Raw genomic sequence first — 27,870 nt, 5'->3', positions numbered from 1 at the left:
GTAATACCCCAGGAACATGAATGCCATTATTCTGGTTCCTTACAGCAAAAAGAGGGATATGCTTTGTGTTTAAGGTAAATGTTTAATGTTCTGATAATCGTTCTATCCACAGAAGTCAGAAAATAAATTATAATCTATATAATTATCTAAAAGGCAATACTTGAAACTTAGTCAGCAATCAGCCCTTTGAATTTATTGGTCAATTAAGTTTTTAAAATAGCTATTATCTCTTTTTGTCTCAACATTTGTACTGTCTGAGGTTATGTTCAGAGACTGGTAACCTCTTGTGAAGCTGCATGCGTGCTGATGGGAGGAAGAAGACTGTTTTTATATATATAAAATAGAATAAGGATGCCGAATTTAAAAAAAAAGTATTAAAACCCAAACAAATAATAAATAATATAACATGAAACATACATCTATTAATGTAGTCTTAGGGATGCTAGGAAATACTTGATGTCTTTGTTTTTTATTTTTCTTTGGAGTGTGTGTTGGTCAAAGTTTACTCATTTGGATAGTTTCAGAGTTAATATAGCTAGTGGGAGCTGGTGCTTGCAGCCTTATGATTGGCGGTGGCTTCCTGCCTGGAGAACTTTAACAAATATACAACTTGATGGTTAGACATTAATCATTCTAAATGACTGAAAGGTAGAAATAGCTGCTTCTTATTGAGCACAGGTGTTTATTAGAAATTTGTCTTAAATAGATAATGAGAAATTTAGAAGTAGGTGACACTGGATTTAGAGCATTTGGCAATTAGCTCAGGAAGCTTAAGTTAAAACCCTGAACTAGGTCACAAATGAAAATGAGATTTATAGCGATGTACAGTGAAAAATTGGCACAGTGCGTTACCTTTTTGCCAAGTATCGCAGTCTGCATTGTCTATATGCTTTGTGCTCCACATTTTAAGATGCTGTAGCATGTTGGTTAATTATGGAAGTCTTATAAAATACCTATAGATGACTCAGCATATACGTATGTACATACATATGTTTAAAATATATACAAATATATAAAAATTCATAAGAAACTTTATCTCTCACTCATGTTCATCTTGTGATGAAATGAAAACCTGTAGACAATCTTGCTTTAACATAGAACCTACTTCGACTGAAATCTATTTTAGGCAGCAGAGATGAAGTGAAAGATGTTAACAATATAATGTAAATAATCTGTAATATGTTATAAAATACGCATAATCGTGTTATTTTTGGAAATGGTGGGCTGCCTTGTAGAATATAAAGCCTAGAGAATAGAGTGCTAGCAATTAAAGGAACCTAAACTATTATTATTTTTTTTTTTTTAAATGCTAGGGATAACACAAGGATAATGTGTTACTTCTGGGTGGTAATAAAGTAAAAAAATCTATTCAGGTACTGAACTTTTCTAAATGAAATAATACCCATATTACTGTGGTAGGAAAAAAGTTAGTAATAGAACCACTTCAGTCTGGTGGAGTGCGGAGTTGTTGGGGTTTGGTTTTGCTTGTTGGGGTTTGGGTGTTTTTTTGCTTCTGTTATTTATTTCTTCATTATCTTGGCAACACTTGGCCATAAAAATAACTCTTGGCTGAAATGAACATTGTAAAATGTTAGAGCAATGAGGTGTCTCCTTGCTTCCTGGCAGATTCTTTGGAAATTTCTATTTGCTTCTAATAGTAGCTATCTGGGTGGATACATGAGAAAACTTTGGGACTGCTGTTAATATTCTTCTGAATTAAGACTGAATAGTCAGAATTTTGACTATTTCAAACCTTACTCTTTTTTTCTGAGAAAATTAGTAACCGTAACATGAAACTGAGTGCAAGAAGTTAAGTCAATGAATCAGGTAGATGGTCTGCCTGTTACTCAAAACAGGAGTTAGTTTTATACAGCTTTTAAACCTTTGGAATTTTACATCTAAAGTAGCATTTGCAGCCATAATTATAGAGATAGTGATACAGGGAAATATATGATGTCTTGTGTTTGTATCAAATGCAAACTTGGTTTTCTATCAATTCTTAATTTTAAGCGTAGTGTCAGGCCTGTTTATGGGCAGAATTTTGGATGACGTGTGAACTAGCCTGGGCATTTCTAATAGAGTAGATGTCTGTCTCACGATTTTGTCTAACCATGATATTAAAATAGGAAATACCAAGTGTGTGTATTATTCCAGATAAGAGAGATGAAGCTACATTTCTTGAATTTTTTTTTCCAGGTCAGTGGAGGATGTTGTGCTATATGCAGTATCTTTTAAAAGGCACTGATTTTTGAGTTGAGATGAAGAGGACCACTGCCACCTGGAAAATATTGGCAACATTTGAACTGTTAATTGGTGTTGCAATTTTGTAGAAAGTATGCAGTTCGCTGTTGAACTGATTGACTCAACTCCACTCAACTTTATAGAAACTTTCCACAAATATTACGTGTAAATCCATTTGTGTAAAACTAGGTAGCATAAGAACTTTTCTAGTTGTTGATAACTTTGAAATAATTGGGGGTGATACAACATTTACTAGTTTGGAATTATTAAAATTTAGTGTAGCAGCCCTCCTCCTTCTCCCCCAAAGGAAAAGGTTTGCAATTAGAAAGTGTTTTCTGACTTCAGGTTAAACTTTGGGAAAACAGGTCAACCATTTTTCAGTAATATATGTGTACTTGGGTACCTGTGTTAAACAATTAAGCTGTAATCTCTAAGAATCTGTTTTTGTTCACCTTGAGTACAGAATCAGGTGCTTTTGAAGTCACATTAAAAAAAAAATATTCCTGATGAATATCTGCTATATTTATTGGAGGAGGAATAGTGGCACAATGAGAGGTATAGGTAAGGAACAGTTTTTCTGAAGATAATCCAAGTGGTTTGTTAAAAATCTTTGTGTGTGATTTTCATCTCATTACCTTATGTGAATCTCACTGTTCAAAAAGGCTAAGAATCCACTGAAGGGCAATAATGCATTTAGTGACAGATTTCTGAGCACTAATCTATTTTTTTCCTTGCTGCTTCTCTCTTCAGTTAGCTTCTGAAAATATTTATCATGCTGACTGCTGCACTCTGCACTTCTCCCTCATACTGTATTAGTGTCTTGGCAGACCAGATTTTGTTAGGTTTTGCTGGCTTTCTTAATATATATTTTTTTTTTTTTTTTTTTTTTTAGATTTGAGCCCTCCCAAAAAATTGCTTCTCTCTTTGGAGAAGTTCTGTTATTCCAAAATCTGGGTTCATTTACATAGCTACAAAAATAAACTTGATGCCAGTAAAGAAAATGATGTGTTTCTTTGCCTAGATTTGAGGCAACCAGCATTTGGATTGTTTTAGATAGTCATGGCTTATACTCGCATATATTAAACAACGTATGTGTGTGTGCTCTGAAGAACAGTCTGAAGAGAGAAGCCATCCTGGCTATTTCAAGACCCATGCTATGAAGCTACACTTCCAGTAGTGTTATTTGCTCCGTTTGTGTATCAAGCTGTTAAACGGAAATAGTCCAGTCATTTCAGCAGTGAGTGTATTGTGCGTGTTCTTCACTTTGGCTCTTGATCTCTGTTCCTTCAAGATTCTGTTATTCGTTTTGTAAAAACTTAAACTAGAGTGTTTTGTCTTATGCTACTGCTGAAAACTAACAGGAAAATGTCTCTACCTGCAGAAAAAGTAAAAAGCTCTTTTCTATATTCATGTCAATATTTTTCCTTAGACTTAATATTAGAACTGTGAGGAAGAGGAGAACCTTGTGTGTTTGTGCCTCTGATTTGCAATGCTGACGTCTGGCATCTGCCTAGTTTTAACCAACCGAAAAATAGGCACCGTGTTGTAGTCCGTTGAATGACTTACATTATGGGATGTAAAATGAATGCAACTGTCATCATGAGGACGTTTTACATCCGTCACTTGAGTTTTAATTTTTGTTAGTACTGACTTTGTTAGTGCTTTGTAAGGTGATTGAATAATGAATGTGAGTAAAACTGTTTATGTAGTTGACTAATAGAAAAATGGCTGTTCTGGAAAAATATAAGAGTTTTTTAAAAACTTTGATAAATATGCACAAATGGAATTTCATCTTTTCTTGGGGAGTCTATTGATTTTTAAGTAGAATTTCTCGTTGTACAGTGTGGCCAGGAGTTAGCATCTTTTAAGTGAATGCTTATATCACAGAAACAAAAATAGATTTTCCTACTGAGAAAGTGATTATAAATGGAGCTTTCCATGCAGCAAGTTCCTGATCATGCAAGCTGCATTGATTCCATATAATACTGCCTGAAGGAAGTCGTACTGACAGAATTGGATTCAAATTTCTACACTTCGGTAGGCATAATTAACCCCAGTAAGATGAACTAGAGTAATATCATTTAGTTATTCTGTGGAGGAAGTTAGCAGTCACGCTGAATTACAGGTTGTATAGAAGTCAGCATGCATAAAGGCAGTTATTCTGCTTCTTATATTCAGGAGAACTGGTGACATTAAGGACATGAAATAATTCTTCTCTCGTTGCTATGCTGGTCAGGCTTCAGCTGGAGTGGTAGGTACCATTTAGAGATGCAGATGAATTGGAGAAGTTGTAGAACAGAGAATTCTGGAAGATGGTGCATGAGGAATGTTAGATTGACTTGCTTAATTCAGAAAAGAAAAGCCTGAAGGTAGATGTTTGTACAAGGTAAGCAGAAAGAGGAAAGGAATTACCTGTGTGGGTTTTTTTTCAGGTCTGCTCTGAGTAGGACAGGAAATAATACGTTTAAGTCGAAGTAAGAAAAAAATTAAGTTAGACACTTAGAGAAACTTTCTAATAATACGGATCAGTCAGTACTAAAATAGATTGCCTAAGAAGATTGTAGACTTCTGTCATTGGAATTATTAAGAACAGATTAGACAAATAACTGTGAAGAAAGATTTCAGTGTGGTCAATCCTGCCTTGGGATAGAAGTTAGGATATGTTGTAACTGAATGGCAATTTAAAGGCGTGCGTTGTTTTTCTTTTTTTTGGGGGGGGGGGAGGAGGGAAAATAAAATCCAGTACCACCTAACACTGTGAGGAGGTAGAAGAAAATCCTTAGGGAGTATCATATAATATTTCCAGAGTAATTTTAATTTACAGTAGAATAAGTATTGGGATTACCTTTAATGTTACTATATTACTTTGATTTTCTGCTTCTGGTTTGTCTACTAAGTCTTCATAAGATTGTGCCCACGTTTGCTTATTTCTAGTCCCTTTTATAGGTTCCCCTTGAAGTCTCACAGTCACACATTCAGATATCTTATTCTAAATGACCTGTTATGGTCTATGTTCTGTGAATTTATAAGATATTATGCAGCCTAAGGAATGGAACAGATTTTTTTGAACCTTTTACGTAAGTGAAAATAGATTGTTTAAGTAATCTATTACTTAAAAACTGCGTCCAGTTCTGGAGTCCCCAACATAAGAAGGACATGGACCAGTTGGAGAGGGTCCAGAGGAGGGCCACGAAGATGATAAGAGGGCTGGAGCACCTTTCCTATGAGGACAGGCTGAAAGAGTTGGGGCTGTTCAGCCTGGAGAAGAGGAGGCTCCGGGGTGACCTTATAGCGGTCTTCCAGTACCTCAAGGGGGCGTACAAGAAAGATGGGGAGAGGCTGTTCAGGAGGGCCAGTTGTGATAGGACAAGGGGTAATGGTTTTAAAATAGAGGGAGGTAGATTCAGGTTGGATATTAGGAAAAAATTTTTTACCATGAGAGTTGTAGAACACTGGAACAGGTTGCCCAGAGAGGTGGTGGATGCTCCATCCCTGGAGACGTTCAAGGCCAGGTTGGATGAGGCCCTGAGCAACCTGATCTAGTTGGAGATATCCCTGTTCCTTGCAGGGGGGTTGGACTAGATGAACTTTGAAGGTCCCTTCCAGCCCTAACCATTCTATGATTCTATGATTCTAAGTAAGATGTCATTTAAGTTTGTACTTTGAAAGGAACGTCCATCTCTATGCAGTATTCTTTCAGTGGTTTTTGGAATTATTACAAAAATGTGTGATAGAATAACAGCCTGTTTCGGAAACAGTAAACCAGGAAACAAAATACCTGTTTGAGTTAAACCTTAAGTTAATGTTTTGCACCAATCAAACATTATATTCCTGCTAACTTTATTAAAACAAAGAAACAAACAGTTCCTGAAAAATCAAACCCTAAACACTCAAGAAAAAATATGATTTGTGCCACATAGAAGTGTTAAGCTTCTTGAAATACGGAATATATTCTTCTGGGGGAAAAAATGTTATTGTATGGTAGTCTTCATTTTACTTTTCTGAGATTTTTGGATGGTTTCGGAGCTGGATTTGTTTAAAATAAGTTAGAGGGAGGAACTGAATACTTGAATTAAGCAGTAGGACTGTTTTACAAAAGAAAGTGTTACCTTGTCAATGGATGAAGTGAGGACTATTTAAGAGCAGGCCATCGATTAGGTGGCGTGTGTGAAGGTGTCAGGAATGTCCTCACATACACATTCTGCTGTCAATGCAAAGCAGTATCTAACAAATATAGGAGTGTGAGTGGCGTATGCAAATATTTTCTTTTAAATATTTGTTCCACTTGATCAGTTATTGTAGAAAAATTAGAGCTACAATGTGCTCAGTGTATCCTGTTTTAATATACATTGTGAAAAAAAATGAACCAGCAGCAATATTCTACAATAAAAGTAAAAATGCAGGAAAAACAAATGCAAATTCTTATGATTTTTTTCAGGTGCTGATCAACGCTTTATGCCTGGAAAATAAAAATCTGCCTTTGTGGGTTTTTCAGAACATGTTTTTCAGATCTTCCTTTGGAAAAAAAAAAAAAAAATCTTCTTAGTCTATCACTTAAAAATTTGGTATGAGAAATGGTCTTAGATCTTTTATGTATTTCTGTTATCATAGTGCTCACCGATTCTGGTTTCTTCTGTGAGGTGGTCCAAATTTTATTTTTTCTTCTTTTTTAACATACTCAGTGGATCTCATCTGGGACACGTGAAGAGCCTCTTTCCCTGCTGTAAAGGTTAGGTACAAGATCTTGAGCTAGAAAGATTGCCCCTACTTGTATTTATGAAGGATTTGATCTTACGACTTTTGTAGGAGAGTTATCAATTATTTTTTTTCTTATAATAAAACAAATTTTCATAAAAAATGGAAAGGAGTTGGGGCAAAACTTTGCAGTAATGGTGAAAATAGTTCTTGACTGACACAAAAATACTGATGTTGGGATGAATCCATATAGCAAAATATGCTCTGTATCTTATTCAGATATATCTGAAGTAGGAATTGCGAAGTAATCCAACATTTCATAAAATTCTGAATAGAAATGTGACACTAAGTAATATAAAAATAAATGAACCTCTTCATAACCCCTTCTTTTATTTAATGGTGAATATTTGTAATATTATGGATGTGCCTTACGCTTTGTTTCTCCTAATGTTACCTGTGTTATAAATCAGAGATCTGCCTGTCCGTCTGCCAGCAGTTTTGTGGATCTTCATGCTCTGCTGATGACAGAAAATATGCAGTGACTTCTCTGGTTTAAATTAGTGCCCCTTTCTGAAAGATTTGACGGTACTATTCTTCTACAAGAAGATACAGGAGATGATATGACTGCGTTTTTCACAGCTCTATAAATATTACAGCCAGGAAGGGCCATTTTAATAACCTGCTCTGACGTCTTGTGTTGCGGGTGGTAGATTTCATCTGACTACTCCTTCGTTTTGGACCAGTAATTTCTGACTGAACTAGAACATACTTTTCTTGAAATGCATCAGTCTTGATTTAAAGTCTCTGCAGCGGTGAATATAAATGTTACTGCTGTAAATTCTAACTCAATTACATTTGCCATTATTTTATGACAGCGGTAATATTCCAGGGGAATATCGATTTCCCCTTTGTTGCACGTTTTGGTTGCCCTGTGTTGACTTCAGCCTTTAGTCCTTGCGTTTCTGGTATGCATCTGTCTGCTGGATGAAACAACCTATAATGCCGTGTATCTTTCACGTAAACTATTAGTGACTATGAGCTTGGTGAGTGACTGATCTGTCACTGCTGCTTCTGCATGTCTTCAACTTTGCTGTGCAGCATCCGAACTTCTTTCTGAAATTTGGTAGATCTGTTTTACAGTATACAGAGAAGGGAAATGTTCTCTTGGCATGTGTCTCTAGTTCTTTATAGGTTTCGATTATAACCCTGCCAACTAAAAAAATATCGTTGTGTTTATGAAAGCTGATGTGCAGTTTAAAATGACAATATACTGCACTGTACATTCTATTTCGAAAGTTGGAGTCTAGGTGTGAGGAACCTGTGGCGCTTCAGCAGACCACACAAATGGTCCTGGCTGTCCCCTCATAGAATCATAGAATCATAGAATCGTTTGGGCTGGAAGGGACCTTCAAAGGTCATCTAGTCCAACCCCCCTGCAAGGAACAGGGACATCTCATCCCTGAAGCTTTCTCAGCAATGAACAGGGAATGGGTGCAGCACGTAGGCATCTTCCTGGCCATTCCACTTCTCCAATGAAAGAGTGTGTAGTCATGTTGGCTCACCTGGATTTTGATTATTTGCAGGCTCACTGTTAGTCACAGAGCAAAACTATGTCCACGAATACCAGGCATTATATGATAGAGAATATGGTAAGAGGTTATGTGAAAGTAGTACTGCTTATCTCTGTGTTATTTATGGAATTTGGGATTTGATAATGTTTGGAAAGAAAAATAATACAGGAAAGTTCTTGGTATGACTTTAAAAACTTAAAGTAATATCCCCTCTGTCTCGCTATGTATTTATTTTAAATAGAACAGCCCCTTTATCTTGCCATTTTCCACAGCCATTATTACAAAGCGGTGTCATGCTCTTATTTATTCTTCACTTTTTTTCAGTGAAGTGCAGTAGCTGCTTCAAAGGCTATCTACTCTTCCAAAAGAGACTATTTATCAAAAAATTATCAACCTAGGTGAAAAGGGAAATTGTTTGCACTTTACTAGTGCCAAAGGGCTGATCTAATAAAAACAACTCTTATAAGTCACCTCCATTGCATTATACAGCTACTAAGGCAGCAATGGTCATGACTGCAAATGAATACTTACAATATTTCACACTTCTTGCAGCAAAATAAGTGTTCTGTGACTTCATATAGCAGACTTTACATCTGTATATAAACCATATGACAGCACTAAAATGATTTTGATTGGAATTTTATGCATCACTGCCTTTTTTTCGCAACAAAATTAATGCCTTTGATCTAGCACGTGCTCAAACATGGGTTCTGCTCCTGTAGTCAGCTTTACTAAGGTTCTGCTAGGTGCCAAGCATCAATATTAGCTTGATTTCAAAATCATTGATGTGCAACTTAGACCACTAAATTATAAGTTGATATTATGTTCAGCATTGTCCAAACAGTGTAATTAATATGTAAAGAAGCCAGAAATAACCCTGAAAAACCTATTTCTCTTGAATATGAACATGAAAGTATACCTTCAGGTAAAGTTGATATTTCTTAACAGAAAGCAATATTGTAAACTTAAACTGCGTGTGTCTTTTTGCTTTCTTCAAGCAAAAGTTTTCGGTGGGCAGGCACTGATTGACACGAGAGCACCTGGCAGGAACATGGTTAGCCTTTCCCTGTGGCCATTGCTGTGGCTTCTCCAGTGTGCAGCAAGGGAGGAGCAGGAGTTACCAGCTGTGCCTCTCATCATTTGTTGCTTTGCTTATGAGCTACACCAGCATTTGTGTAGCAGTTACCAGGAGCAATCGCTTTTGGGCAGTGGTGTACTACAGCATTTAGACCAGCTCAATGTATTGGGTTTTATTGGGGAAATTTTCTCTTAGCTGTCAGCTGACTGAAGTATATAGTGGTTGGTTGTTTTTATTTTTCCTCTCAGTCTGTTACTCATGTTCTCAGCTGTTCTTCTGCTTTTCTTCTTTTCATTCAGAAATATAAAACACGTTATTGATACTGCTTTTATGCCTTGAAAATATTTTGAAGTACAGTTGTTTGGACAGCTCCCCGTATCAGAAAGCTTTGTCCCATTTCATCAAAAGGAAAGTCATAGAATCATAGAATGGTTAGAGTTGGAAGGGACCTCAAAGATCATCTAGTTCCAACCCCCCTGCCATGGGCAGGGACACCCTCCACTACACCAGGTTGCTCAAAGCCTCATCCAACCTGGCCTTGAACACTTCCAGGGATGGGGCATCCACAACTTCTGTGGGCAACCTGTCCCAGTGCCTCACCACCCTCACAGTGAAGAATTTCTTCCTTATATCTTAGCTAAATCTGCCCTCTTTCAATTTAAAGCCATTTCCCCTTGTCTTATCACTACATCCCCTTGTAAAAAGCCCCTCTTCAGCTTTCCTGTAGGCCCCCTTTAAGTACTGAAAGGCTGCAATAAGATCACCCCAGTGCGGGTAAAGATCTTCATCCAAAGCACCAGTGATTGGAACAGAGTGGCTTACAGTATGCCTGACAAACTGACACTAGTTCTTAAAGAACAGGTGAAGGGACTTGTTTTAAAACTTTTAAGAGTTTCCACGGACTGTCTCTCAAATTCTTCTTTCTTGCCCTCTTGTTTTTTATTTCCATTCCCTATGTTTATAGTTTTATGTCTGGAATTACAGACCTCTGTTAATAAGTATGCAATTAGTGTTCGATGTGAGTTCAAGTGTAAATAATTTGCAGTAGATGAAGTAGTGAATATTTTTAAAGTTGGTGTGTACAGCTTCAAAGATAATACGCTAGCAGACACTGAATTCCTGTTCAGCTAGACTCCTAGTGAGAAAATTTAGCTGTGACTTGGTCAGCTTGTTCGACATTGCCTCTGGACTTAGTCTGTTGATTTGTTAAAAAAACTGAAACAAAACAGAAACCCCCAACTGCTACCTTTTTCTTATTCGGTGGTACTTAAACATTATCTTTCTACACTATAGTGAAAGAAATGAGTGATTCCAAGTATGTATTTATATTCGTTATCATCATCGTAACGTTTCAGAGAGTAGAATGGTCGGTTTCCTCAGTAGAGTAAGGCCACCAGAGATGTGTGTTAAGGCCTGAAGCATAGAATATCATCATAAAGGATATAGAAAATGAGGTAAATAGTGAAGTTACAGTGTGCTGAAGATGCTAAGCTCTTCTGAAAGCTTTTATGGTAATAGATTATTGAATTTCATCTACTATTTTATCACTCTGTATAGATTAATATGAAGTAATGTACATGAATGGAGGAAAAAAGGGTTTATTTCTACATTAAATGAATTTCTATGTGTAATGAATCTTGAACTATCTGTTGTCACTCAAAAAAGTTATAGCAGCTAGTTGTGTTTAAAATGTCAGCATAGCAGTTGTTGAAAGAGCAAACAAAATGTTAGGATGGGAATAGAGAACGAAGTGGAAATCGTTATGGTGCTACTGTACAGATTTATGGGTCACTTGCGTCTTGAACACAATATGCTGATCTCTGTGTTGCTTCTCAGGAAGGGTGGAGGAGACTAGAAGATGTATTAAATACTAGCAGTGGGGTTGATCAAATGTGGTTATTCTATATGAGAAACAACTAAATGAGCAAGGATTTCTTAGGTTGGAAAAGGGACAGTGGAGAGAAGGGATGGAAACAGCACAGATCATTAAATTTTGAGTCTGATAAAGCATGTGCGCAGGGTTCTGTTGTTCATCGTGTCACCCAATACCAGACCGAAGGACGTCAGGTGAAATTGCCAAGAGGTAGGCTCAGGACAAAAACCGTTGAGAGATCTCTTAATGGATGTGTGGAAACCATTCCTGCAGGACATTCTGGATGCTGCAAGTTTACATGGGCAAACTCCTCAGAGAAACATTAACCCGAAACCAGTACAAAGGCACAACCTCTGGCTGAGAATGTCCCTGAGCTGGGGGAGTTGTTGAAGGTGGTGTAATGCTGTGGGGAGTGTCTGTAGGGATTTAAATTCTTTCCTGGGTATCTGCTGTAGCTACTGTCAGAGACAGGGTACTGGGCTATACTGGCATTTTGGTCCGACCTTTTGTAGCTGTTTGTATGCGTTTTGTTTAGTTTCTGTGTAGTCCACAGTCCGTCTTGCTCGGCTTTCTCATGTCACTGACCAGGAATAAGAGAGGGATCGGCTGGCAGATATGCTTATTTAAATTTGTAATTTATGCCTTAATTTCTCTTGGTCTAGAACAGTTCTGCCACTGCTGCTGTGGTCTGATTTCAAAAGTAAGATGTAGGGCAATGGCAAGGGAATCAAGCAAAGCAAACCAAAATACTCTTAAAGAAAGAACTCTTTATGTTGACTTGGATCCGTTTTGTGCGAAGGATAATTTAAATTATGTGTAGTATTTGCTTGCTGCTGAACTAGAAAAATGACAAGTCTTGTGATTGCCTAGAGGAAGAAAGCAAATCAATAATACAGAATAATAAGAATTCTAGTTTTTACAAGCAAAAACAGTGTGACAAGAAATATGAAGAGAAACTTAACTCTTTACCCCACCCCCAATTTTCTTTCCATCCAGAAAGAATCTATTGGCATGTTGATGGTGTGTGTTCTGTTGTGTTGTCTCTGGTTTATTACAGCACTGTTTTTTCTCTTGCAGGTTAACAGAACCTTCTGGATATTTAACAGATGGACCAATAAATTATAAATATAAAACTAAATGTACATGGTTAATTGAAGGATAGTAAGTATTTATTTTCATAGCTTAAATTTTCTGACAGTTTGGTGTTGTGTATTCTAGAGATCTAAAGAACTCCTCAAGTAGAGACTGCATCTCTGTATAACATAAGCAGTTTTGGGATTTTTTGTTTGTTTTTGTTTAAATATTATAAAGATTTTTTTTTTTGTAAGTTGAAGTAGGATTTTCAGGATTGTTCAGAATTGGGCAAATTCCATTCCCATTTAAATTCCTGGCAAAAGGTAGGCTGATACTGGAATTTGTCCAGTGCTGCAAGCTCTCAAAACGCTATGATAAATTTGTTGCCTGTTTGAGTACCTTTGCATGTGGTTACAGAATCCTGTTATTGAACGCGTTATTGTACTCTGCGTTGATAAACCAGGAATGGCTTCAAGCACGGAATGCTTCCAGTCTAATGAAAATTATTCAGTTACATGTTGCTCAGAAGTTAGTGCTTCTATAAAGTATTTTCTTTCGCATTCTGGTTTTCCTCATGTACTCAATTTTAAAACCATTTTGTGCCCGCAGTTTATACAGTTTAGATGTCTCATTCCTGTTGCTAATTTTTCGGTTCATGCAGCACAGAAACCCACAGAAAAGATATGTGCACTAGTATGGCTAACTGTTAAAAACACAAACTTGTTAAATTTTGGTGGGACTTCTTCCCCCAGCCTACGGCTCGGAATTTTATGGAAGAATTTATCTGTGTCTGAGTTCTACAAATGTTCTAGAAGAAAATTACCCCCCTCTGTATTTCGATATTATCATAATCTCAGTTACCTTAGATGTCTGCTCTGTTGCTGGAGTTCAGAAATGATCTATCTGATCTAATTTTGGGCTGCTTATGTGCAGGTAGCGCTTTAGAAACAACAGCAATGAAGTTAATGGGTAGTTTGCAAAGTCATTTAAGTAGAATCTTCAATATCTGGTGACTAAATGAATAGCTGACTATTTTTCTGACATATCTAGACTCCTCTTTTTACCCAGGCTAACTCAGGAATATATGCACTGCACTATGCTAAAGTGGAAACATGCCTCAGGACTGTATGCAGACTCTGCTTTGAAGTTGCTCTTCATGCTGATCCTCCTATTTGAAGGAGATGGTAGAGTGGGTAGCTGGAGGAAACGATATCCTGCACAGTACATGGAAGAGTAATGCAACCCAGTAACATAGTGCAAAATGTCAACACACAACGAAGTCGCATATGTGTAAAATACTCTCTTAAACATGAACAAAGAGCTGTCTCCAAATGATCGCTTACAAAAAAAAAAGAATATGTTTTCCAAACTGACAAATTGCACTCAAGCCTGTCAGTAAGAGGGAGGGGGAAGAAATAAAATTAAATAAAAAAAATATCATCAGTATGTTGCATAGAATATATTTAGGCGTCTGCTAATTTTGTCATATGAGAAAATTCCCCTTTCACAAATCTTAACAGTCCTCATCTGGATCTCTACCAAAAATGGTGAAATCTTGGCTTCCAGGTGTCAGATGGGGAGAGGGGAGAAGAAAAAAAACCCAACAAACCCACAAATTTAAAAAAGAAAGCAATATTAGTGCAAGATTTCAGGTTTTTATTTTCAATAACTAGTATAATAATGGAATGAGGAAGTGTAGGTGATTTTGTCTTGAAGCTTCTTTAAACTTCATAATCCTGACATTGTAAAATAAAGCTATAATATTAAAATATGATATTTTGATTGCTCCAAATTTGTGGTTCTGGGTACTGATAAAACCTGGTGAATTTAAGTCTCTTATTAAGTTTAGAGATCATTAGATTTGAACTGAAGATGTTATTTATAAATTTTTCTAAGATAAAGTGAAATATTTGCTTGCCCTGAATTTTGTTGTTTAACTCTTTGAAATGTTTAGTAAGTTCTCAATTAATAGAGTTACACTGTCATGATTGTAAGTTGTAAGTTGGTTGTAAGTTTATCTTATTTACAGAAGTATTGAGATCATAATGTTTTCCATTAATGTTCTTTGTTTTTCAGCCCAAATGCAATACTAAGATTAAGATTTAATCACTTTGCCACAGAATGTAGCTGGGACCATATGTATGTATATGATGGAGATTCAATATATGCACCTTTAATAGCTGTGTTTAGGTGAGTGTATTTATTAGCCTTTTAGTCCAAGTAGTCCTGTGTGGACACTTTTAGTTTGTGGAGGGGGAAAAAAATAACATTAGAGACTTTAATTTGTGAAATAGCGTAGTTTCTTTTGTTAATGTCACTGGAGCATGCTTGTAAAGTTATATTAGAATAAATTGCAAAACATTACTCTTTTGGTTAGCTGATCATAGCATAAATACAGTACGTGGTTTGTACTCAGTGCTGGGTTGCATGGACTGGTAATGCTCCTAGACAGGAAATCAGAAATGTGTTTTCCAGTAGACTTCCAAGAGTGGCTCTTGAGTTTTAATGTGCACTAGATGTGGCACTGGCCAGTAGTGTTGATATCTGATCCTATTCCAGTCTGTAACCTGGGCAATGTTGCACTATGTGTAAGTGATAAAAATTGACTGCTAAATGCCTTCTGTGTTTCTGTGTGAAGAATGAAGAGACTTTTTCAGGGCATTTGATGTGAAGGATGCCTGAAGTACCAGCTCTGTAACACGTGTCTTTAGGTTGCTATACTGGGCATTGTTGTGACTAAGTCAAAGTGGGTTAAATTGTCAAATTCTTCAAAGTCCTGGAGGAGAGCTCAAATTTACTATCAAATGAAATGGTGGCATTTCTTTCCTTTTCAGCTGAGAATTGCTACACAAATAAATTTTTTTTTCAGGTTAATATTTATTGTCTGGAATAATAGTATTACTTTGTAGCAAGGTTTAGAAATAAACGTAAAATCAACAGCAATAAACAACGACCATAGCAACTAATATGGAATAAAGACTAATTATTTGCCTTTCAAATAACAACAGACTATTACAGTAAAGAATTGGGTCCATGAAGTACATTTCCTATGTGCCCAAGAGAGGAAAAAGCAGGGTATGAATTTTAACACTTCATTCCTGAACTTTACCAAAATGTTTCAGTTGCTTTCTTCCAACCCTTCTGTTAAAATTTTGGGAAACATTCCAGAAAGAATATTCTGTGCAAGTGTGCAGTAGTTGATTAGAGAGGAGGCACAGGATCCTAATCCTTTGAAGTCAGTAAAAGTTTTATCTTGGCATATCCATTGAGTGCAAAGCTATATTAAAAACATAAAATAAACCAACAAAACAGAAAATTTGTGTACCTATACACACATCTCTGTGGGGCAGAAATTGGACTTTATTTTGTGTTATGAAATACCGATTATGCTGCTGAAGTTTAAGAAATACTAATTCCATAAATGACGGTGCTTTCCCTAAGGGAACAAAGCTTGGGTCATCTCTCTTTCCTGCCCAGCTATCGAAATCTACACCTTCCCTCCTAATTCTCCTGAATTGTTACATAGTTGTAACATACATACCATACCATAACATTCGTACCATACTTGTGGTGTTCTCCCCCCCGCCAAAATTTGAATTTGTTAAATGTGTCTATTCAGGAGCCTGATGTGTAGCAGGAATGGAAGGAAAGAGGAGATTCCTCTTCTTAAGTCCTTTACTTCAAATGTCTTTCAGTTTGTTAGTGTTTTCCTTAGGATTCCTATAACCTATATTTGCAATGTGGCACTGTTTTATGCAGGTGATCCTTTTTCTCAGTATTTTAATGTATTGCTTGTTTTTCCTACTTTAGTCTTAAATAAAGACTGACATCTTAACATCTTTGTAAAACTTCAGAAAGTGTTATATTTCCAATTGAAAATTGCCTTTTCATGGAAATTAATTATCATACATTCCAGGTTTGAAATTCTTTAATAGGATTCTTTACCGGCTTGATATGAGCCAGCAGTGTGCCCAGGTGGCCAAAAAGGCCAATGGGACACTGGCGTGTATCAAGAACAGTGTGACCAGCAGGAATAGGGAAGTGATCCTGCCCCTGTACTCGGCACTGGTGAGGCCGCACCTGGAATATTGTGTCCAGTTTTGGGCCCCTCGCTTTAAGAGAGATATTGAGCTCCTGGAGCGAGTCCAAAGAAGGGCAACTAAACTGGTCAAGGGGCTGGAAAATAAAACTTATGAGGAGCGGCTGAGGGAGTTGGGGCTGTTTAGCCTGGAGAAGAGGAGGCTGAGGGGAGACCTGATTACAGCCTACAAATACTTGAGAAAAGATGGTGGGAAGGTAGGGGAAGGGCTCTTTACATTAGTGATGGGTGATAGAACAAGAGGAAATGGGTATAAGCTTAGTCAGGGGAGGTTCAGGTTGGATGTTAGAAAGAATTTCTTCTCTGAAAGGGTTGTCAGCCACTGGAATAGGCTGCCCAGGGAGGTGGTTGAGTCCCCATCCCTGGAGGTGTTTAAGAATAGGGTGGATGATCTACTTGAGGATATGGTTTAATGGGGATTAGGGATGGTTGGACTCGATGATCTCTAAGGTCTTTTCCAACCTAGAAATCTATGAAATAAACTTCTAAAGGTGCAAATATTATGCAGAAATAGAATTTGTGCTGAAAGGCAGTGAGTGTTAAGCACCTGTCGGAAGACTATATATATTTTTTTTGAAGTTAAAATAAGTTTTAAAAATTATACTGACAGTGCGTGCACCCTGAGAATAATCTGATGTGACATTTTGCATTACTGTGTGAGAAAGGAGATATTATGTTATTTTTTTTCCTGGAAAACCCTACCTTACCTTGCCAGAGGCATGGACAATTTTATACACATTTTATTACTTGTTTTTTAAAAAGAAGTTTTGAAATGAGATTTATGAGTTATCTTGTCTATATAATAACAACCAGAATAGCTAACCCCCTCTTTTTCTTTTTCTTTTTTTCCTTCCCTCTTCTCTCCTGAAGACTGGTTAAAAATCTTATTCTCATTTTCTTTTCCAGTGGCCTAATAGTCCCTGAAGTGCGTGGAAATGAAACTGTTCCTGAAGTAGTTACTACATCTGGCTATGCATTGCTACACTTTTTTAGTGATGCTGCTTATAACCTAACTGGATTTAACATTTTTTACTCGTAAGTATTTTTAAAGAAGTAATTACTTTGTTAATCAGCCTATCATTTCTTTCAGGAGAATGACAAACCCAAGGGAAGTGTTTATCTCCTGATTTTATTAATAGCATAAGAGTTATGCTTTATGCTATGTTTCTAAAAGCAGGGAGCTGGGGTTGTAATGAGTTGTCTTTAAGGTACTGGTTTAAAAAAAAGAAAATGAAATAAAGTATATTCTTCTGAGTGAAGCCACATGGCCATTCCAAGAGTTTTTCCTTTGCTATATGGAACTCGAATGTGTCCCTTCGAGTATTTATCCAACACGTGTAGTTGTCATACGGAATAGAAGGGAGATTACATCTGTTGTCATGTTCACTCCTTTCTCTTGAACTAAGATCATCTGTTGCTTTTTTTTTTTTCTCTTGCTAAATATACTTTAATGGCTTTTGACACCTTCAACAATGTCCTACTTTTGTGCTAGCCACAAGAGTTTTATTCCATTTCTTCTCTACTTTTCAGGTACTTTCCCCTCTAATTGTCAATCTCAGTCTGCATTCTGCCTTCATAGCTCTTATCTGGACTGTCTGTCTTTTAGTTTCTCTGATGGCAAAGTCTCATCTGGTATATGCTTCCTCCAGTCTGCTTTTTTCTGTGTCAGCAGCTCAAAAGATGCATTCAATGAACCTGAGCTGTTTCCTTCCAGTTGTTGATTGCAACTTCTGTCTCATTTGGGACATGCTTGTGACAGATGACGCGGTGCCCCTTTCTACTGAGTGCTTTTGTTCAAGAGGGGATTGCTTGGTCCTATTGGACTTGCTTCTTCATGTGATAGTTTTCCCATGATTGAAGATATTCTTGTTCCTTTCTTGCAATTCCTTTAGATTCTGAAATACCAATTGTTTGGGATGTGGTGGCCAGCACCGCACTTCAAATGTGGAAGTACATATAATACTTATGTCATATTCATTATTAATTTAAAATTCCTAGTTGTGCTCCTGACCATAGGTTTACTCTTGGCAGAAGTCTTTTTTAAATTGTCTATGGAAAGAGAGTTTATGTAATTCTCAGCAATTTGCCTGCCTTTTACCAGATCATAAATAGCTATTCAGAGTTTGGGGAACCTCACCAAATATGTTGTCTTGGAAATGGCAGTATAGAAGACTGTTTTTAATTTGTCAGTTGACATCAGTAAAATGCGATCACCTGGCAGACTTCTGTAATTAGATAAATTTTTCAATTATCCCTGAAACTTTTATTGCACTTTTTTGTTTGTCTTGGGAGCAAATGGCAAAAAGACTTTGCATTCTGAAGAAATGGGTGTATGTGCTCTGCATTCTTTTATGACTTGGTAATGTAATTCATGCTGTATATCATTACATAATTTTTTAAAGATTTAAAATAAACTGCCAGTTTTTAATTCGATTGCATATATAACTCAGAAAATTTTATGTACTCTGTTCTTCTGTTTCTTCTATTGCAATGGATACTTTTAATTTTTTTTTTTTTTAAGAGAGCCAACAATAACTTTTTATGCTAAAAGTAGTACCTACAATTACTTTTAATGGCTGCATTAACTTTCTTTCTGTCACTAATCTGTTGTACTCTGCTTCTGTTACCCTCTTTCTTCCTTGGTTTGGTAATCTAAAGCAGTTTTTGACTTCCTCATGATGGACCACTCATGTCCTTTTATTTTGGAAAAGACAGAAGTACTGTGTCTGTGATGGAATTAGCATGCCAATTGCAAACAACAATAGTTACACCAGAACTCTGCCAATCCAATTTTCTTTGTTCTGTTTGAATCCTTAATGAACCCATTGGAGTGGGAATGGGTCTACCTTTAAATTGCTCTCTCTATTGCTGGAAAGACTTAACTGTTCACCTTCCGACAGAGCACTCTCCCTGTGAAGTCACGGGAAGAGGCTCCTTACAGCTGTGGTATACAGCTGTTAATGCTATCAGTGATTTTAATGCCATATGTGTGCTAGGCAAGACCCTCAGTACATTTGCAGTTCAGAAGTGGAATCAGAAACAGAATCAGTCCTCTGAGGTGTGAGTCTTTAGGGGAGGAAAACATCTCCTGACTCTCCTGCCACAGCTACCTTTGGCCAAAGGCCCTAACTTTTCCAGTTCCTTCTTCCTTTGGCAACAGCAAGTAGTAACTGTTTACTCTGAGTTTCAACCCAACCCTTTGCTGTGAGTCATCAAAAAAAGGTTTCAAATCCTTTTTGGATTTCATCAGTCACATAATGCCTGAGATCCATATTCTGTTTGTAGAAACTCTTGGACCCATGTATTTCAGTGTCCTCCATCCCTCCTCATCTCCAGGGAATTACCTGCATTTCTGGAACCAGTTTGCATATTTTTGCAGTCCGGTTGCCTGTGATCTCAGTGTTTAGTAGGGTGTATCACAGAAATGCTAACTCCCATAATAGTCACAGACTTCTTCCAGCCTAATCTCTCCTCTTTTGCACATCTGATTGTGAAGTGAAGGAGGCGAGGTTAAGGTGGCTCTGTTAGTAAGGTGTCAAATCATGAAGTCCTGCCTGCAAGTAGTTTCAGGATATTAGCCGCCTTGTTTTTTTCCTTGCTCAGTTTTTCCAATTTTATTTTCTTTGGATGTTAAACATACTGTTTTATACCATGGACTAAAGCCACTCAAGAAAACCCTTTAACTGTATGGGGGAGAGTTTAAGGGATACTGCTCACAGTCACTTGCAGTGTGGATGTTCCAAGAGATAATAAGCGTTTGAAGGAACTGACTAGAGTGCTTATACTGGAACATAGGAAAAAAAATAGATGGTGATCTGTCCAGGCACAGTGTGTCCCTCTGCTTAATTTCGGTACTTCTTGGTCAAGTACAAGATGTTTGTGATTCTGACTGCATTACAGCCTTTGTGTAAGCCTGGATGAACATCTTTTCAGCTCGCTTGAGTGTAAAATCATAATTAAACTTGTGTTTTAACAGTACATAGACATTTTTCAAGAAAAAAAAGCACTTTATCTAACATACTGTGGGGATACTGTCACATAAAACCATTGTCATGAACTCTTGGCTTATTTTCCTTATTTTACATATTTTTTTCAGGATTAATTCTTGTCCCAATAACTGCTCAGAACATGGAAAGTGTACAACCAGTGTGTCCATACCAAGCCGGGTGTATTGTGAGTGTGACAAGTATTGGAAAGGAGAAGCTTGTGATATTCCATATTGCAAAGCCAACTGTGGCAGTCCAGATCATGGGTACTGCGATTTGACAGGCGAGAAGTTGTGTGTTTGCAATGATAGCTGGCAAGGTAAGGTTTTGTTATTTGCAATCAAGTTCATCTTTAAAAAAGAACTGCTTTTAATGCATCCTATCTAGTATGCAAATAAGCATAGAATCATAGAATCATAGAATGGTTAGGGCTGGAAGGGACCTTCAAAGGTCATCTAGTCCAACCCCCCTGCAAGGAACAGGGATATCTCCAACTAGATCAGGTTGCTCAGGGCCTCATCCAACCTGGCCTTGAACGTCTCCAGGGATGGAGCATCCACCACCTCTCTGGGCAACCTGTTCCAGTGTTCTACAACTCTCATGGTAAAAAATTTTTTCCTATCTTTAAAGAATAAGCATAAATTAAAGAATAAAGCATCTTTAAAGAATAAGCATAAATTAAAAAAATAGTTTCTGGAGTAAATTTTCACGTAGACCTAGATGTGTGTATTTTAATGACATAGAAGGCTCACAGCTGTCATATTTTCTGTTTGGAGATACTGTGGAAATATCCAACCTAAACTTTCTTGTGGTGAGCATTCTTCTTTTTAGATCATTAATTTGAAAGAATAATGACAGTAATTACTCAAGAGTTGTGAGCGCTTCTGGTGACTAAGTTCCTCTATTGCCTAGTTTCCTATTCTAATAAATTTTTTAAAATGTCTAGATAGATTTTATTTTCTCTCTTCTCCCCATTCCCTCCACCCCTTTCTTAATATCACATCATCACATCATATTTTTAATGCTTCATTAAGTGAGTATTCACTGTCTGGTTTTTAATTGTATATTATTTGTACAGTCTCTCAATAAAAAAGAAAGATAAGTCATTTTGTTATGATGTTACAAGAACGGGTATGTGGACATGTACGGTGGGGTAATGGCTGTACTGTAAGCACGTGCTGTAGTTTTACTCCCAAGACCACAAATAATTGTTTCGTATTAAAGGTCAATTATTTAAGATCCTAAATGTTTAATTCACTTAGTGTAATTATAACACAGGTTTGTGATTTTTTTTTTTGTCCTTTATCATTCCTATTAAAAGTCTCAATTGGATTAGCTTGCCACTGAAATTCCCATTCTTCTCTTAAAAGAAATATTAAAATACCTCCAGATTACTTAGCTGATACGCCCTCTCCCCATTATTTCCTGCCTCTATTTCTGTTTTATTGATGTTTCTTTTTGCATGTCAGAGGAAATGACTTTTTTACTCCTTTTAGCTGTCCTATCTATTAGACCAACGACACCACGAGATTTAATGCATTTCTCTTCTTAATAATTAATGAAGTTGTTCATTAAAAGGCAGCCAGTGCACCCATAGAAAGGAAATGGGTTAGCAGTGTGGTCATTGAATGGAAGTAGTGCAGACTTGTTGCCGAGTCCTCCAGAACCTTTCATGATTGTAATGCACAGAAAAAGATCCCGAAAGCTTCATCTCTGTAAGGAAGCTGTGAACAGAACTTGCAGCAAGAATATCACCCTTTAATTTGTGCGTTGATTCTTTGCAATTTCAGGTCGCTGCTTACAAAATAGGGAAAAATCTCAAACCTTTGGAAATACTTTTTAGGCTACATCTTCATTTATAGTGCTGTAATCTTTATTAGATGTCTTTAGCAAAAAAATAAGATTAAAATTCTAACTTTCATTGTTAATACCGTCTTTTCATCTAGCATTTCTGCACGTACTAGCTTCCTATTCTTTCCTACAGTGAGTAGGATTACGTAGAGATTATTTGCTTAGTTGTTCCTTGGGTTTTCACCAAATCTACATAGTTTTCAATTATTTTTTTTTTATTCTGTGCCAGATGAGCTGGCTTGCCTACATAATTGTTTTTCCTTCTTTAATACGAAATAATACCAAACTTTCCTTAAGCTCTCTGGGAGACTACTTGCCTCTCTGTTCTATTTATTGATTTATTTCCATCTATGTACTCTCTTTATAGTTTCTACACTCACAGTATCTTCTGTATAAGCTGTTTGCAATGCTGGGACTGGAAATGGTTCTACTTATTTTGCTACTCTGTCAAGTTTTTCTCATGTTTGGTAATTCAAACCAACTGGCTAAAGTCAAGAGAAGAGAATTTTCTGAGTGTTTTTTTTTAACTTTGAGTATATTGAGTCCCTGTATTAAAAAAACAATTGGACTTCATTGTTTGAGATACGTAATAAGTAAAATCCATAGTTCAGAACATAAAAAGGGTAGTTCGTGTTTTAGAACACTTGAGGTTTCTTTAACAATGGTGACACCTTGTGGATGCTGTGGAAGGACCAGCTCTGAAGAACATTTCACATTTAAAACAAGTATTCTGAAAAAAGAAAACACTGTATTCTTTGGGATGGAATAATTGTTTTGAGTAAAAAGTAGAGTCCTCTCGTTATTAGATACATTTTGTGGAAGAAGGATGTTGTAAATGTTTGCAGTTAGCTGCTAGTCGTACAAATATAGAATAATGCCATGACAATAAAAACTTGTAGGCTTGGAAAGCAAATAATATAATAATAATAATGATTTTGTCTTTAACAAAAAGTATATTAAACAAAAAATGTACTTATTAAATGTACTTTTTGTTAAAAATAAAAGTTATTTTTAATAATGCTATTCATGTTTAATAGTGTTAAATGTTTCTGAGATAGGTGGTCTCAGAAGTACATACAGGAAGAAAATTTAGTATTTACTTTAAATCTGCTTAATTTAAAATATTCAGGCAACTTAAAGGAGGCGGAAGTTTTTCCTGAATAGTGATTCCTTTTGTAAATACTACGTCAAATCATGCTGTCCCTGTACTGGCTAATCTGTCTTGATATTCTAAAGCTGAACTTGTCTATGCCTGCTGATACTGGCTGTGGATGTAACTCAGGGAGGAAAAAAGATGTCTCAAAACTACCAACTTGCTCTCTTTTTCTTGATTTAATACCATGTAATGGAAATAACTAGCCTGCCACTTATTAAATAGGTTAAAAACTGTTTTGCAGAAGGAATTCAAAATACAACTACAGGTAAAATATGCAGTAGCAGAGTGATTAGTTGGAGGATGACCAGTTTTTCTCTGATATTAATGAACATTTTTATAAAATACCTGGATTATTACATATAATTTTTCCTGATAAAATTTTCAGGTAAGATAGTAAGATTCGCTGTGTGGTAAATAAAGATAGATAGTTTCATTTTAAAGAGCTATAACTCATCCAGTTCAAAGAAATAATTTAGAAAATTGTCTTAGTATCAGTTGATGTAAAAAGTTCTAGGAACAAAGACTGCAGGCTGTATTGTCAAACAAAAGGCTGACTTAGAAAGAGACTGTTAAAAAACTTGCAAATGACTGTAGGTCATAATTTTCATGTGAGGAATTTTGAGTAGAGAGCAAGTGACCCTTTCTCTGAGGTAGACATTTGGGAGATAACATTGGATTATAGTGCCCAGTCTGGGGACGGGCACTTCAGGGTGGAGCGTAAATACCTGCCAGAATTCAAGTTACGCCACAAAACTGCTGCGCTTACTAGGAAACAATCCTGTGATGGGAAGATTAAGGAGTTAGTGGTGACTTTAACACTTAGTGGGAATCCTCACTGAGAGCTCCTGCACAGGCATGATATCTTCTTGATCCAGTATGATGTGGGGATGCTCTTGATGCTGGTACCTTTTGCACTGGATGCAGAAAGGAAGACTTGAAGATTGTTGAATTTAGGAGAGACTTTATTGGCTTTGATGCTTGAATCCTCTGATCCTTGATCAGTACTGCAAGCAGAAAGGGGATCTAACAGGGAGGAATGACAGGGTGTGTTTCCATTAGTCTTTCAGCGAATCAGTAGGTTACCTTTGAAGCAAATCTGATCCTCCACGTGTGGTGTGTTTTGGCTTGCATTGTGAGGTGGTTTGAAAGCACAGGAACTGCATTCCTTTTAGAATGAAAAATGTAATCTATTTAAAACAAATCTATAACCTTCTAAATGTTTAAAATGCATGCAAATACGTGTAGCAAGGTAGAACATGTAAATGTTTGATTGAACTTATGAACAAATGCAATACTATATCCGGAATGCAAGAAGGGGATAGATCTGATCTCCCTGATAACAGAAGAGACTAAATTTAGGTCAGTATCTGTAGCAGCTTTATTTAAGACTATGAAGAAAACAATTCAGACAGCTCAAAACTCGTTAGCTTGATTTCAACAGTGTGTAAATTTCTAGACCATAATTTGAGGAAAGAAGTAATTAAGTGTATAGTATGATTGAACAGTGAAACAGTTGAAATGTGGATTTATCAGTGTAGATCATACTAAAATAATTTGTAAGAAAAGTGACAAGAAAGTGCAATGTATTTTATCTGAACCTCAGCACTTGATGATAGGCAATCATTGAAACTGAAGAAGTCAGAATACGTAAGGGAGTAGTAAGGGGAACACAGCTTGTTAATTGTGAAACGTGAGTGGGCGCGCTGGGCAAGTGACTTCAGATGGAGAGATGTCAGTACTGCGTAAATACTCATCTTGGGACCGAGCTCGTTACTTAATTTTTATAAGCTACTCATAAGACCACTAATGAAATCTGGTAATACAAAGATGAGTATTACTTCAAATATGAAGGAGGAACAGAATATCCTGCAAAAAAGGTTTAGAGTAATGTGTGGGATGCAATTACTTCAGTATAAATTGTAAATTCATACATTTAGTGACTAAGAGTATTAAGAATTTCGTTTATAATCTTGGACTTAAGTGTGGAAGGTGACATGGGAGAAAACTTTCTTGTCTATGTCAATTAGAGTATGAACTGATTCATTAATTTTACATGCTTTGAGCTATATACTGTCAAGTGCACTAGAAGGATGATCAGTCACAGAATCTACAGTTAAATATACAAAAACATTAGTACTATAGTTCATTTTTCTTACTACACTTTTATGAATACAAATTGAAATTGGGCCCAAAGGGAGAACAATTAGGATGGTCAGGGCTATCGAAGATAACGGCATGGTTTGTTTAAACTGGTGAAATGAAGGCTGGGAGGGAATAGTGTTGCTGTCTATAAACATTTGTGGGGTGTATAGACTGAAAAGACAGACTAGCTCATGAGGTCCAGAGATATCAATACTGGTAGAAGACAAATTGGGATAAACTGGCCATCGATACATCTAGTTTGAAAATCAGAAGGAGGCTTTTGACTATTAGAGCTGAGAAGTTTTCCCAAAGTTCTTACCATAGATACTAGAGCTTGATTTCTTGCTGGGATTAGCATGGAGCCTCAAAAATCTCTAATCTGATGGGTACTGTCAGATACTGCCAATCTGAAAAGTCTCTGTTTCTTCAGAGAGCAAGAAGCAAAACATTTTTGTTTGTTTAATATTAAAGTTGACGAATCTCAAGCAGATCCAACCAAAGAGAATACTTGTGCTCAGTCACGAAACACTAGGAAGGCTTTCCATGCAGTGTGCTTCCAATAAAGACTGCTGTGGCATCAGGCCTTATTCTTCTGTACCAGCCTAGCCGATGTTGAGTTGGAGACCTGGAGTGAAAGAGTTAAAGGGCACTGTTGAGTAGCACACACCCATGGCAGGCAGTGCAGCCCTTTTGGCTTGCCGGCTCAGACTTAAGCTGCAGATTGCCCAAGGCCACGTCAGCCTTGGATGATCCACGATTCCTGGATGAGGAAAGAAATGAGACTGAATGATAGCAACCAGATGGCATTTCAAGAACTGCATTGGCTTGTGTGCATTAGAATTTCGGAGTGTTTCATTCATGGAGGAGGCTGAGCCTTGGCACAGCTTGTTACCATGCTGCTTTAGCTGCAGACCTGTCCAGCATCTCTTTGCCTACCATTAAGTCTTGTTTGGAGCAAGATTATTTGCAGGAGGGGGGAATATTTACATGCCGTATGGTTGTTGCAGAGCTGTGCGGTGGCAGCGTAGGGATAGGTGAATACACCTGCTAGTAGAATACTGGTGAGCCGTTCCTGAACAACTTTTCTCTTTTCATTTACATAGCAACTTTGTATTTTTGTGTAGTTACTACTTTATCACTTGCCTATAGGAAAGGTGATTTATTGCTCGGTAAAACTTCCAATGGAGTTTTTATTGAAAATATATTCAGATATATTCTCTTTTCTCAAAAATATTTTTCGTGATCTCAAATTCATTATCATATGAAGATTTTATTTGATACTTGAAAATATTAATACTGGGTTTATGTTTAGGGTGATTAAAAATTATTATGTTAAAGCAACAATTATCAATGATCAGATATAAAAAAAATCCCAGAATAAATAACAACAAATACTTTATTTAAATGCTTTGATTAGATTGTATGAAAACCAGGACTGTGACATTTATGTTCAACACATCAATACTTTTTTTTTTTTTTTTTTCTTCTGTGATCCCAAAGGAAAAGATTAGGGTTGAAGATAGTAGATGATGTTTTCTCATTAGGTGGAAATTGATCTTATGACTTGAACTACTGGAACAGATTGTTACTTTGGCAGTTCATGAAACTCCTTGATAAATAGAAATTAGATTCCTTCTCTTGTGTTGTGTGGGTAAATCGCTTTTTTAAAACCTATAGAATTTTTTCCTACCTTTGAGGATAACGTAATTGACTTCCAATTCAGGTTTATAAAGTGTTTGCTGCTTTTAAAGCTTCCCCCCCAACCCCCTGCCTCCCCCAGTGAATTGAGTGACACATTAGGATGACAAGAAAGAAAACCAATTTTAAATAAATGGACAAAAATCATATTTGCATAGAAAATAATAAAACGTATTTTTCATTATAATTGTTCTGCAGCTGTAGTGCTCTCTGCACAAAAGGCATGTATTTAGTGAATGTGATGTTTCTGAAGAGAAAATGTATTTATGCTGAAATAATGGTGATGTTTCATGGTATATTTATTTAAAGAGGAAAATCTGTAAATGATATTTGTAAGTCCTACATTTACCTTGCCTTTATAAGGCAATAGCCCCACATAAGCATTTGCTCTTGAAAAGATGCTTCA

The 27,870-nt window shown here is 36.6% G+C and overlaps 1 protein-coding gene across 1 annotated transcript in view; it reads left to right on the top strand.

Moving 5' to 3' along the window:
• Nucleotides 1–27,870, top strand: part of ATRNL1 (attractin like 1) — a 526,301-nt gene that overhangs the window by 34,198 nt on the left and 464,233 nt on the right. The window contains exons 2-5 of the mRNA XM_086616365.1: nt 12,536–12,619; nt 14,609–14,722; nt 17,538–17,666; nt 20,728–20,936. Coding sequence (XP_086472491.1) covers nt 12,536–12,619; nt 14,609–14,722; nt 17,538–17,666; nt 20,728–20,936 — 536 coding nt within the window. The remainder of the gene's footprint in view (nt 1–12,535; nt 12,620–14,608; nt 14,723–17,537; nt 17,667–20,727; nt 20,937–27,870) is intronic.

The sequence above is a fragment of the Tauraco erythrolophus genome, chromosome 9 (genome assembly GCF_009769465.1).
Source record: "Tauraco erythrolophus isolate bTauEry1 chromosome 9, bTauEry1.pri, whole genome shotgun sequence".
Taxonomy (NCBI): domain Eukaryota; kingdom Metazoa; phylum Chordata; class Aves; order Musophagiformes; family Musophagidae; genus Tauraco; species Tauraco erythrolophus.
The sequence above is the reverse complement of the archived record's forward strand: the minus strand, read 5'-3'. Positions and strand labels throughout refer to the sequence as shown.